Raw genomic sequence first — 13,544 nt, 5'->3', positions numbered from 1 at the left:
GTTATTTGCTATAAAAGTTAAGGAGCAGAGGAAAGTGAATGCAGAGATATTAAATATACTTTATTCAGTACTGGTTTTATAACCCAGAAGAGCACATTTTTGTCATTTTTTTAAAGATGTGATTTGCTTAGTACCAACCAGGAGGGTATAGAATTAAAGTGTCACTTAATGTTATCCCCAAATGTATTTAAACATATTTCGAGTTTTGTCAAAGTGATTACAAAAGGGGAAAGGGTAAAATTAGAAGTAGTTTACTTAGTTTCCATGGTAACCTTGGGAAAAGAAAAGCAGAATGTTAGTCATTTATTTTCTCTATAATGTATTTGTTTTTTTCTCCTGGCAAAAACTAGCTGCATTGTGTCTGCTGCCTCCCTACTTTTTGTGGTCGACTCTCTCTTTTGTCAGTCTTAAGAATTGCCTTCCTCTAACCAGCATCATTATTTTGTATACTAGGAAACTGAAATGCAATGAGTTGAATTTAGTGCCACAGAAAGTAGGGACTGGACCAGCTCATCTTAGTTAGTAGAATCTATAGAAGGCATGTTAAAATGAAACAATTGAATTTTTATCTCCGCAATTTATGAACACATTATGTAAACTCTGTGCTTTAGCTTCATCAACTCTAAAAGTGTAGATAATGTTAGCATTCATCTCAACGTGTTAGTACAAATATTGAGTATGTACAGTTTGTCCGTATACCCTGTGAACAGTGCACAGTTCTCTATTTGTGTTTTCTTTAATTTCAGTAAGATTTTAGTTGCCATTTTAAAAGTCTTGACCATTTTGTTATAGATATGTTCTTTAGTATTTGATACTTTTATTCAATTGATATGATTATATACTTTTATAATTTATTCTTTTAAGGTGACTAGTAACATTGGTTGATTTTCAAGTAGTAAACTCATCTTACATTTCTTGAACAAACCCAGCTTGGTTGTGATATATTTTCCTTTTTATGTCTTGCTGGATTATGTTTGCTAATATTTTATTTATAATTTGGTATTTATAATCATGATTGATACTGGTTCTTTTATAAAGTATCTTTGTCATATTTTGGTATCATGATTGTACTGGGAAGTGTTCCCTCTTGTTTTCTGGAGAAGTATGTTTTGTGTGGAAATTCTCCCAGCCACTGTATATTCCCATGATAACCAGCAAGGTGATCCTAATTGAAAAGGTACTTGGGTCTAACACATACCTCATCCACGTTGGAAGGTGTTAATTTAGGCATTATTTGTATGTAGAAAAAGATTTAACTTATAAGATTATTAGAAAAGAGGTAATAGACTAGATAAAGACACCTATTTCATCGTTATAAGGGGAATACAGTCAAGAATCTTGTTCCTTGCTCCGAACTCCAATAATGATATTGCTGTATTTCTAGAAAAAGAATTTTATACTACTCATTGATAAAATAATACTTAATGATAAAATATTTTTACCATTTCTGTTTATATAAAACTAGTAAACATATTAATTATAAATGCTCAATAAATATACTATATTTTTGATACTATGATTTTTATATTTTCGATACTATGATTTTATGAACCAGTTAATTTTTTATTGTGGTAAAATATGCACAACATCAAATTACCTTTTCAACCGTTTTTTTTTTCTTTTCCTTTTTAGGGCTGCACCCAAAGCATATGGAGGCTCCCAGACTAGGGGTTGAATTGGAGCTACAGCTGCCAGCCTACACCACAGCCACAGCAACACAGGATCTGAGCCGCATCTGTGACCTAAACCACAGCTCGCAGCAACGCTGGATCCTTAACCCACTGAGCAAGGCCATGGATCGAACCTGCAACCTCATAGTTCCTAGTTGGATTCGTTAACCACTAAGCCATGACGGGAACTCCTCAACCATTTTTAAGTGTACCATTTTGTGGCAGTAAGTACATTCACACCGTTGTGTAACCATCACCATCAACCACCTCCAAAACTTTTTTATTTTTACAATCTAAAATTTGATACCTACTGAACAATAACTTCCCACTTTAAAATTGTCTTCCAATCCATGAACATGGGGTATTTTTCCATTTATTGTATTTTTTTTCATTTCTTTTAGCAATATTTTATAGTTTTCAGTGTGCACATTGACTTCCTTGGTTAAGTTTATTCTTAAGTATTTTATTCTTTTTGATGCTGTTATAAATAGAATTTTTATTTCCTTTTCTGATTATTCACTATTATTGTATAGAAACACAGCTGATTTTTATGTGTGGCTTCTAAACTTTCACTTTGTACAGTAAGCAATAGTGCTTGGTACAGTGTAGATTTTATACACACTGTTCTTAAATATATGAATGTTAAATGATTTGGGAATAGCAACCCGTAACAATTATATCTGATTTATTAGAGTTCAGGGCATAGGGATCTATGTATTGTCACTATACATATATTTTGATGTAAATTCATAAACCATTCATGAGCTTTTCAGTTTGTTTTTATGTCTTTTGTTATTGTACTTTTTAACATAGTGATTTTTATTTTTTTACTATAGCTGGTTTACAGTGTTCTGTCAGTTTTCTACTGTACAGTATCATAATTCTTTTATATTATTTATCAGATCTATTATCTGAATCTCTTGCGAGTCTAATCCTAATTGTGTTTTTAGCTCTTGCTCTTAGTGGACTAATTTCCCTCTGTGTTATGTACTCATCTGCTGGGAGTCCTTCACTAGTGGATCTTGATGAGGCTCTTTAAGTACTGCTTAAGGGCCTGTTCTCCAACAGGGGTTTTACGTGTTTCCTTCTCTGAGAATCTGCAAGGACTATCACTGGCCTGGGATACCTTTGTTGTTAATTTCATAGCTAGACAGGATTTTTTAGAAACATTTTGGTAGTATGAAATCAAGCCCTCAAACATACATGTAACCCAGAGTTCTGTTTACGCAGTCTCAAGGGTAATTTTTTTTAGAGTTCTTCTCTTGGCTTGGTGGAAACAAATCTGAGTAGTATACGTGAGGACGCAGGTTTGATCCCTGGCCTTTCTCTGTGGGTTAAGGATCCAGCATTGCTGTGAGCTGTGGTGTAGATTGCAGACTTGGCTCGGATCTGGCATTGCTGTGGCTCTGGCTTAGGCCAGCAGCTATAGCTTGCATTAGACCCCTAGCCTGAGAACTTCCATATGCCGCAGGTGCGGCCCTGAAAAAAAAAAAAAAAAAAAGAAGAAAAAAATGGATAGCTTTTTTCCACTATCTAAGCTCAGATAGACACTGCTTTTTTCTTGGGTTTATTCTGTTGTTTTTCTAATTTCTTAAAATAAATACTTACCTTAATTATGTTCAGCTTTTTTGAAAAAAAAATTGTGTTAAAGACACAGTCATTTATCCTTAGAGGAATTTATAATATTTAAGTGGGGGGAGTGGATATCTACATACACATAATACATAGGTGGGCTGAGAAACTTAGTGCATAACTAAGTTACTGCTTTCCATAGAAAATTATGTACTACATAGAAGGGGAACAAAAATTTTGTTACATAGCAAGCTGTCTTTGGCACAATAATTGTTATCATGGTTCCAAAGACAAATAAGAGCTTAGCTGTATACTTGAACGTACTCCACTGTATTTTAGCTAGTTAGAGTTGTCAGAAATTTGTGTTTTAGGTAGATGTTCAGGAAACTGAAACATTGTATAATCATGTTCATTGAAATATCTATGCCATTTTGCTTACAAGATAGCCCAACAATAAAAAACTGATCATTATACAACTATAGATGTGATAAATTCATTTGAGTAATAAAAAAAAAAGCACACACACACACAAAAAAAAGTCCTAATAACATTTTGGAATTCCCTGGTTCAGTAGGTTAATAATCCAGCATTGTCACAGCTGTAGCACATGTTCGGCCCCTGGCCCAGGAATTTTTGCATGCTATAGGCATGACCCCTCCCCCCAAAAAGTACAAAAAATAAGTGCCAACATTTTTATGATTCATTTTCCTAACAAGTAAACAAGGCAAATATACATAGAGTACACAAGTACATTCACATACTTCCCTTATAGGGTCAATATATAAGCTGCAAGTCATTTGGAAGCTGTTCTAATTATATAAAATGATATTTTGCACTTCTGGATTTTCAGTACTTTCCATAAAGTTGATATAGGAAGGACAGTTATTATGGATAGCTATGTTGTGTTGATGAAATTCAGTCCCTCCAATTTAGTAGTAATTTTGAGCCAACCACTAAGTACGTTTTCATTTTAATTTTATTGTATGTTTGTATTGTGTCTTTGATGATGTTATCCTTGTTCACAGCATTTTAAAAAAATAATTTCAAAGCTCTAGAAAAATATGAAATGCTGGCTCAATGATAGAATATTGATTTAAAGCTCAACATAAGGTAAAAATTGACAAATTAACCACCAGTGTTGGAAGCTTAGGGTCATGGCAGAATTTGAGTTGCATTTTATTTTGATTCTGGAATTTAAATGGCTTTAGCAGCCTATTTCTCAAAAAAAATCCAGCATGAGCTGTATTGTACAGCTCGAAATGTAGTCAGTATTTTATAGTAACTTCAAGTGGAGTATAACCTATGAGATATTCACTATATTGTACTCCTGAGATTAATATTGTATTGTAAATCAACTGTACTTCAATTAAATAAAAAGAAAATATATTTCCAGGAAAAAAACAGAACAGCATGAAGTGGTTCATTTCTTAGTCTCCAGTAATTACTTAAAATGCATTTATTTTCAGTTAAATCAGGACTGAAAATTTGAGGTAGAGGGGATGAAATGAAGGAAGGTTCTGAAAAGGTGCGAACTTCTAGTTATAAAGTAAATAAGTCCTAGTGATGTAATGTACACCATGGCGACTGTAGTTAAAATACCATATTGTATATTTGAAAGTTGCTAAGAGAGTAAATCTTAAAAGTTTTCATCACAAAAAAAATAATTCATGACTTATGTGTGGCAACAGATGTTAACTAGACTTACTATGATCATTTCACAGTGTATATGTAAATAGTGAGTCATTACATATACCTGAAACTATTATAATATTATGTGTCACTTATATCTCTCCCACCCTCACCTCCCCAAAAAATGAAGTTGTTTGGCATCAACTGCTATAGGAAAACTGTTGTCAGGTTTTCAGTTATTTAAGTTCAGTTAGCCTAGCATGAATCTGTCTTAAATTGTTACAGAACAACTCTTTATCTTTTTTAAATGATTTTTCTTTTTTCCATTATAGTTGGCTTATAGTGTTCTGTTAATTTTCTACTGTACAGCAAAGTGACCCAGTCACACATACATATATACATTCCTTTTCTCACATTATCTTCCATCATGCTCCATCACAAGTGACTAGATATAGTTTCCAGTGCTATACAGCAGAATCTCATGGCTTACCCATTCCACATGCAATAATTTGTATCTGTTAACTCCAGATTCCCAGTCCATCCCACTCCCTCCCAAACAACCCTTCAGAAAGTAAATTTAGTTTGAACTTCTTGCTCAAATTGCTCTTTCAATAATATTTTATAATAATTTTAAATTTCTTCCTGAAAATAGACTTATTTCATTAAATATTAATCGTTAAATGATTATATCCTCAAAACATCATCTCATCAGTTGAGTAGCTTTTGAATGAGCCAAGGGTAATTTGTATCAAAGCAGATTATTGTTTAGCCATCACATATAAATCAGCACAGTATTTTGTTTGTCCTGCTTTTCTTATTTCAAAATAATCATGCCAGAAGATGTCTCTAGTTTCTCAATTATTGGCTTATTTTTTAAAATTCAGTTTAGTTGTATATTAATCTGAGGTCATTTTATATTGTTGTACAAAGTAAGTACAAAACTTTGAAATTACAATTTTGATTTTTTTTAATTTCTAACTAATATTTGCATTCAAAAAAGTTCATAAAAATTTAAAACATTTACTATTTAGATATTTCTTGCTCAGTTGGGTCAAAATAATTATTTTTTAATTATTTCAACTATAAAAAGATTCACTATAAGTGAATCTAGTTTCTAAAAGCTTACTCTCAACAGCTGTTTTAAGTAAAAGAAAAGTATTTGCTTATATGATTCCCTAGATGATTTATACTTAAACTGTAATTCTTTTTATGTTGTCATGTTGATAGGGAGCAACATACTTTTCAGTGGATATAGCTCTAGTTTCTTGAATATTAATCGGAGTGGTAGGGGTGTGGAATATAAATGAGAGGCTTCAGAACTGAATTTAAAAACAGGTATTCATTTTCCCCACCCTCACATTAAAATAGTGAGAACAGGAAGTTCCCATTGTGGCTCAGCCGTAACAAACCCCAGTAGTATCCATGAGCATGCAGGTTCAATCCCTGGCCTCACTCAGTGGGTTAAGGATCCAGTGTTACTGTGAGCCGTGTGGTAGGTTGCAGATGTGGCTTGGATCTGGCGTAGCTGTGACTGTGGCATAGACCAGCAGCTGAAGTTTTGATTCGACCCCTAGCAAGGGAACTTTGCTTATGCTATAAGTATGGCTCTAAAAAGCAAAAAAAAAAAAAAAGAAAGAAAGAAAGAAAAAAAGCAAAAGTAGTGGAAACCACAGCAAGCCACTTGTTACTGTGGACTTAAGTACAAACACTGTTTAGCCCTTTGGGAAGTTTTGTGATTGAACAAGAATGCTGGGGTTATTTTGATAAGGAAGAATAGTAGGGTGACCAAAAGTATGATCATCTGTGAGCTCTGAAGTAGGCCAAGGATGGAGGCTGAAGTGTTTGCTCTTCCAGATGAGCAAAGATAAATTCAACTAGCAAAATAAACTCAGTATTTTGGTCACTTTGCAACCAAATGGTGAAAGATTTGAACTGTATGTTTTAGAACTTGGCATAAAGAGTCTTGAGAAAATATCAGCATCTCCAAATCTGGCTCAGTTTTTTCTATAAGTTTAGAAATAGAGGAGAAAATTAATGTACAAACATACTTAACAGTTTTACACCAAATGCTGTAGATCCAAATTGAAAATTGAGACTGTATCAAAAAGAGAGCAAAACTTTTTCTTAAGAGTGCTTGCTGATTATATTTGAAGCTGAAGTTTTCTTAGCATTCCTATTGAATATACTTAACAGTGTTAAAAATCCAGGGCTCATTGATTTGAGATGGTGTTTTCCCCACAGTTTCCATTCTTGTGATTATAGTGTTCTTCTAACTGTTGGAGGGAGAATTTAGTTTATGAATTCTTCTGCTCTAAGAACCAATCCATAGAGAAATAAGGGCATACTGACTACATTGTGTTGTCTTTTATTGAATTTGACTTTGTAAAATGTGTGTCTTTTTCTGGGGTTAGTTTGTGCTTTTCATTAGATGTTGTGTTATTTCATACAGCTAACCAAAAACCTGAATTTTCAAATAGCTTCTCAAATTCTAGGAATTTCAATTATAGCAGATTTAGGGCCACTTATATTTTGGAGAAGCATTTGTATGAAAACATCACAGTGAGCTGTTTGCTTTGCTTGGTGTAACTGGAACAAAGAATGACTCAACTATCTCCAGATTTAAGTCTATAATTTTCTGTCACGCTAAATCACAGGACACCATTGCTTTGCAGTGCTTGGTGCCTAAGTATTCTAACAGTAAACACTTGCCTGTTTTGTGAAAATCTTTCTTTTTGTATCCTTTTGGGGATTCAAGGAAATTGGATTTTCTTCTGATTGAAAGATAACATGGAATTGAGATCAAGGTTAAAAACATCATGTAGGAACTGAACATACCTGTGTAGATGTCATGTCTGTGGTAATGGGAGGAGGGTCTTTGGTTTGGTTTTGTATGAGGTTTTACTTATCTTCCCTGCTCTTGAGTGCCAGTCTAATGGTTTAACAAAGAGATTAGTGGCTTCTGCTCTAAGAAAACATCATAGAAATAGCATACTGACCATGTCATATAGTCTTCTATAAAATTTTAAGGGATGTTTTGTTCTGGTCGTTGACTACTGGTTTTGAATCCTTAGAAATGGACATTTTGTTGAGACTCAAAGCAACAGTTAAATATTACAAATTGAACATGTAAGGCAAAGGAAAATGTGCTGAAATTAGAAATAAGATAGAGTGAGAAAGGCAAAGGGTACAGGATACCAAATTCTATAGGACTGTGAGTAACAACTTGAAATAGTAGTTCAGCTTGGTGGTGATAATTATACATACTCTTTATGAATTGTATATTACATATAACCACTTTATGTTCATGTTCTTATTTAATCTTAACAATTCTGAGAGAGAAATACCCATTTTGCAGAGGCAGAAACAAATTCTGAGGTTAAATTACATAGCTAGTATCTAAAGTCCCTAACCTGGTACATACAGCATGTTGCCTACCAGACTAAACTTAAGTACCTGTTACTAATATTTAAATATACACGTACCTTTTGAACAAATGAGCATACTATGGTGTATTTGATTTGTCCACCGAGTGGACCGCGAAGTTGAAATTTTAGCAACCCAAATACTTGATAGCTAATTCCAAAAAAGCAGAATACATGAGTTAGTGGTCACTATCTCTACCTGCCTTTGAGAATGAAACTACACCTTCAAACCAGAATTTATTTTTCAGCTGCTGAAAAGGTTAAAAAGCAAACAAACAAAAAACAACCCAACCTTTTACAGAAAGTTTGGTAGTACCAAATTTAGGACCTTATATGTGTCTAGAATTCACTGTGTACTTGTTAAATTGAATAATCTTAGCCTCTCTACCTCTAATTATGAGGCTTCTAACCATAAAGATCATTTTTAAAAAGTCTGTTGTCAGCTCTACAAACTTTTAAATATCTCCTTGATATTGAATTGTGAGGCAAGATGAAGGTTTTGCTGTTTCTTAATCATTCTAATTATGCTTTGTTTTGCTATGGTTATTGTAGATTCATACATAAATACATTGTAACAGGGGTACACAAACTTTTTTTGTAAATGACAAGATTATATTTTAGGCTTTGTGGGACATAGCATCAGTATGGCAACTACTTATTTCTGCTAGACAGTAGTGATAGGCAGTAGATAAATGCGTGGATGTGGCTATGTGGTTGTAAAAATTTTGTTCCAAAAATAGAGCTAGATTTGCCCCTTGGTGATAGCAACTCTGTAAGGAAATACTCATTGATATGATCCTAACTTATCTCAGGAAACTGGAAGGGCATGTAGGTACATTGTAATTATGACTGGCATATGCACACTATTGTGTAAGAAAAGGATGGTCAACAAGGACCTACTGTATAGACAGGGATCTCTCTCTAATATTCTGTGATAACCTATATGGAAAAATAATCTGAAAAATAATGGATATGTGTATATGGATAACTCACTTTGTTGTACAGCAGAAATTATCACAACATTGTAAGTCAGCTGACTTCAATAAAACTTTAAAAAATGAAACATGATTAGTATATGTTTATGTTATTGGCATTATGTATTAGTATAATCAGTATGGTATTAGCACATATAAGGATAAGTTCTAAGCAATAATTATAGACTTAAAATTAATTTTTTGTTACTTTTATTTGTTACAAAGTGTTGTTATTTCTCATCCCAGGGAGATTCTGTACAAGCACTTGATGATTCACCATTCTCAGATTCTGTTACCTTGGAACAAACTACAAGTAACATTGGTGGATCCAGTGGTCGTATTAGTTTGTGGATGCAGTGGGTGCTCCCCAAAATTACTATAAAGCTCTTTGCTCCAGATCCAGAAAACAAAGGCACAGGTACAGGATTACTTTTCTACTGAAAAGATAAAATATTGAACACTATCTTTAGAAGAAATTAGAGACTTTGTTTTATTTATCGTTGTCATTTTCATCAGCCATCGTTAGAAAATTCAAGTGATTTCTATTACAAATACTAACATGTTGACTGTAACACCTAAATTTTGTCTAGTTTGTATTATAATTCATTCCAGAAGCCATGAGGTAATTTCACTGGTTGTATTCATGCATTATATATCATCACTTAAAGTATTGCAAAGATTGTTGACTGATATTGGAAGTAGCACTTCAGATATTAACTGGGATTTTTCATCTTGAAATAGGTATCCTTTCCTAATTGTAAGGCCTATATTGGTATTAATTTTCCTTTTTATTGTAGAATCTCATGTGCTTAATGAATCTCTGTAGACATCGATGATATTATGCCAACAGTAAATGTAAAATAGAAAGTTTTAATATTGTTAGGCCTATGCTGATATTAATGTTTACCTTATTTCAGAACTCTGTATGGTCAGTGAACTAGAAGATCTCAGTGCTTCCATAGATGTCCAGGATGTGTACACCAAAGTGAAATGTAAAATAGAAAGTTTCAATATTGACCACTACAGAAGCAGGTAAATAATGAATAATGAATATGGGAAAAGTGATATTTTCTTTGAACAAAGTCTATATAAGAATTTTTATACTTTAATTTTATTAGTCCTTTTTTTCCTGTATTCATCATATTTATTTATTCAGAAATTATGAAGTGTTTGCAGAAGCACATATGTTTCTATATCTTTATTGATGCATTATATACCCTAAAAACCAGTCTTGTCTTTAAACTGGTTTATAATTCTACATTAAATACATTTGAATTTTTATTCTTAATTGTCTATATCATATTGTTTATGTTATCAAATCTGTCACAGCCAGAAAATTATATCAAAATTGTGAAGTTCAAAATATTTTGCTGGATATATATTAGGACCTGTTATAATAGTGTTATTTTACCAAGTGTATAATTGTTTTTGTTGTAGTTAACAGTGAATCACTAATTGATTTTTTGATGATGGGATGATTAGCTCTTTAGTTCCTTTTGAATGGTATATCTCTATATGAAAATGATCCTTGCAAGTGATAAATGAATTTTATTTTACTGCTGAAATAATTTCTTGATTATATGACTATTATAATTTATGTTCCAGATCATCAATGATTTAACTCTTAAGTGTATGTACAATTTAAATATTTAGATTATTTATTCATCATTTAATCAGAATATTTATTGAGTATATATTATGTCCTGAGTACTCTGCTAAGCACTGGGGGATGTAGTGTTTAACAAAAATAATCATAAATCATGCTTTTATGGACCTTATAGTCTTTTGAATGAGAAAGAAAAATAACCAAGTAAATGTACAATTTACCATGAAGATAAACCAGGGTATAGGGCTAATGTAAATTGTTCTACTGATTACATTTTCAGATCCATGTTTTAGTTCAGGGTAGTGTTGTTTATATTTTTACTACTTGAAATAGTTATATATGCTCAATTTTTTAATCAGAAAAATTGAAGAGAACAGATAAGGTGAACTTATGTTTTCCAGGCCAGGGGAAGGTTGGCAGTCAGGACATTTTGAAGGAGTATTTCTGCAGTGCAAAGAGAAACCTGTGGTGAGACTCATTTAGTAATTCTGATTTTTCAAAAAATATATTATAAATTGCTTATCTTTGTTCTTTCATGCAATAGGACTAATGGTTACAAGAATTAAAGCTCAGAGTAAATTCTTTTTGACCTGTTCTTTCAAAATCAAATTTTAAAATAAAACTGTTTATTCTTTGAAGCTGCTTGTGTTTTGTAACCATTTTCCTATTATAGCAATTAAGTAAATTGTTCAATAAGGCAAAGGTAGGATTGCTTTTATTAATATACTTTATCATTAATGTCATTAATGTATTATTATGTTGACTTTTTAGAAGTTTTTCACATTTGTAACTGAGTTTATGTTGGGTTGTGCTTTATTATAAATTTTAAGTAGTAATTTACACTAAAAGCAGTTTTTTTTGTTTTTGTTTTTGTTTTTTTTTTTTGGTTTACTTCCATTAACAATGCTTTTGCAGAAGATGGTTCAAACAGAGGCCATACCTAGCAGTGGCTCAAACCTAAACCTATGCAAACTTGAGCAGAATTAAAGCTATCCAAATTTTTTTGCTTATGGCTTTTATTGCTTTTTGTCTTTTCACCTTCTTTGCTCCTGTCCATCACCTCAAGCCTTGGGGAAGAGTGTTGGTCTCTGGGGCAATGTGGAGGTGTCTTCCTTTCCTGTACTGACAAGCTGAACAGACGCACCTTGTTGGTTCGACCCATCAGCAAGCAGGACCCTTTCAGTAATTGCTCTGGCTTCTTTCCTTCTGTAAGAAATCATTTTTAAATTATGCTACAGAACTCCCATTAACGGGAACCCAGAGAAGGAATTGAACTATCCACAGAGTCAACTCTTGATTTTCATCTTTCTCTGTATCATCCACTTTGTACTGAAGTGCAATGTATTCTGAAATCTTGGACTGGTTTTCAGTATAGTATATTTTGTTTCTGACTTACTTGAGTATGCTATTTGTCATTCTCCTTTTGTGAATACAAAGTAATTTTACCATCAGCATTAGAATATCAAAGTAGGATGTTAAATGCGTTTTTTTAAATTATGCATGTATCGAATGATCAAGAGTTGACCATACTGCTTTTGTCTTTCCTATTATCATTCTAACTTAAATTGCTTTTTTTCTATTATTATGCCATTTCCTTCTCACACCTAACTCCGGATACCTTCTTTGGTTCCTCTTAAACATAGATAAGACTGTACATCTGTCATTGACTTGGTGGAAGATGAACACTAGACTGTGTACCAGTGGGTTTTAGAAGTTTAGAACCTTTCTTGCCCTAGTGGTCCAAAATATCTGAATATGTTATTAAGCTAATTATTTTAAGTGACATACCCAAAGTCAATAAAAATGCATGTAATTTTAAAATATTAAGAGCAGATTATCACAATGATAATAGCAGTTCTCTTAAGAATTTATTAAAATAGTACATTGCTAGATATTTTCTCATCATGTATAAACTGGTATTTCCCCTTTTTTATAGTTCAAATGGTATTTAAGGCATATGTCATTAAAACGAGTATAAAAATTAGCCAATTTTTGTTTTGTTTTGTTTTTGTTTTTGCTGCACCATAGGCATATAGAAGTTCCTGGGCCAGGGATTGAACCTGCCACAGCTTCAGCAACACTGGATCCTTAACCCACTGCACCAGACTGGGGACCAAACCTGCACCTCAGCAGCAGCCCAAGCCACTGCAGAGACAATGCCAGATGCTTACCCCACTGTGCCACAGTGGGAACTCCAGCCAAATATTTTAAATAATTGCATTCTTAGATTTAATGTTTAACATTGTATTTGCAAATACTGATTTCTGATTTGATTTTTGACTCTTTTTTAGCCTTGTCTGGAAAAAAGATGTCTCTAAATGTGGTTTTTATATCAGTGGAAGTTCTGTTTAGATTATTGTTAATGTCCTTTAAAATTTCTTAAATCAATTATTCTAAATTTTTTAATTTTCTTAACTTTTTTGTCAGTGCTTTCTAACTTTTCATTTTAAGTACTATAAAATATTATTACTATGTGAAAAATTTGTATTAACTCCAGCTAGTATTCATTTACTCTTCAATTTTTCCCCCACTTTATTAGGGGAGTTAGGGATGCAGCAATTCAAAACTCTTTCTCTCATGGGAGTTTACTTTTAAAATTACCTACATTCAGCATGTTTAAAAATATTTTTTCAAAGTCAAAAGATTTATACATTGAAACTTTTTTTTTTTT

At 32.6% G+C, this 13,544-nt stretch overlaps 1 protein-coding gene across 14 annotated transcripts in view; it reads left to right on the top strand.

The window, feature by feature from the left end:
- Positions 1-13,544, top strand: part of VPS13B (vacuolar protein sorting 13 homolog B) — a 735,231-nt gene that overhangs the window by 368,640 nt on the left and 353,047 nt on the right. For 8 of the 14 annotated variants that reach the window (XM_021090606.1, XM_021090607.1, XM_021090603.1 and 5 more), the window contains 3 exons: positions 9,514-9,685; positions 10,185-10,299; positions 11,940-12,081. In XM_021090606.1, coding sequence (XP_020946265.1) covers positions 9,514-9,685; positions 10,185-10,299; positions 11,940-12,081 — 429 coding nt within the window. The other 6 variants (XM_021090608.1, XM_021090609.1, XM_021090610.1 and 3 more) reach the window with 4 other exon arrangements.

Source organism: Sus scrofa, chromosome 4 (assembly GCF_000003025.6).
Source record: "Sus scrofa isolate TJ Tabasco breed Duroc chromosome 4, Sscrofa11.1, whole genome shotgun sequence".
NCBI lineage: Eukaryota > Metazoa > Chordata > Mammalia > Artiodactyla > Suidae > Sus > Sus scrofa.
Note: the sequence above shows the minus strand (reverse complement) of the source record. Positions and strands in the feature narration are given on the sequence as shown.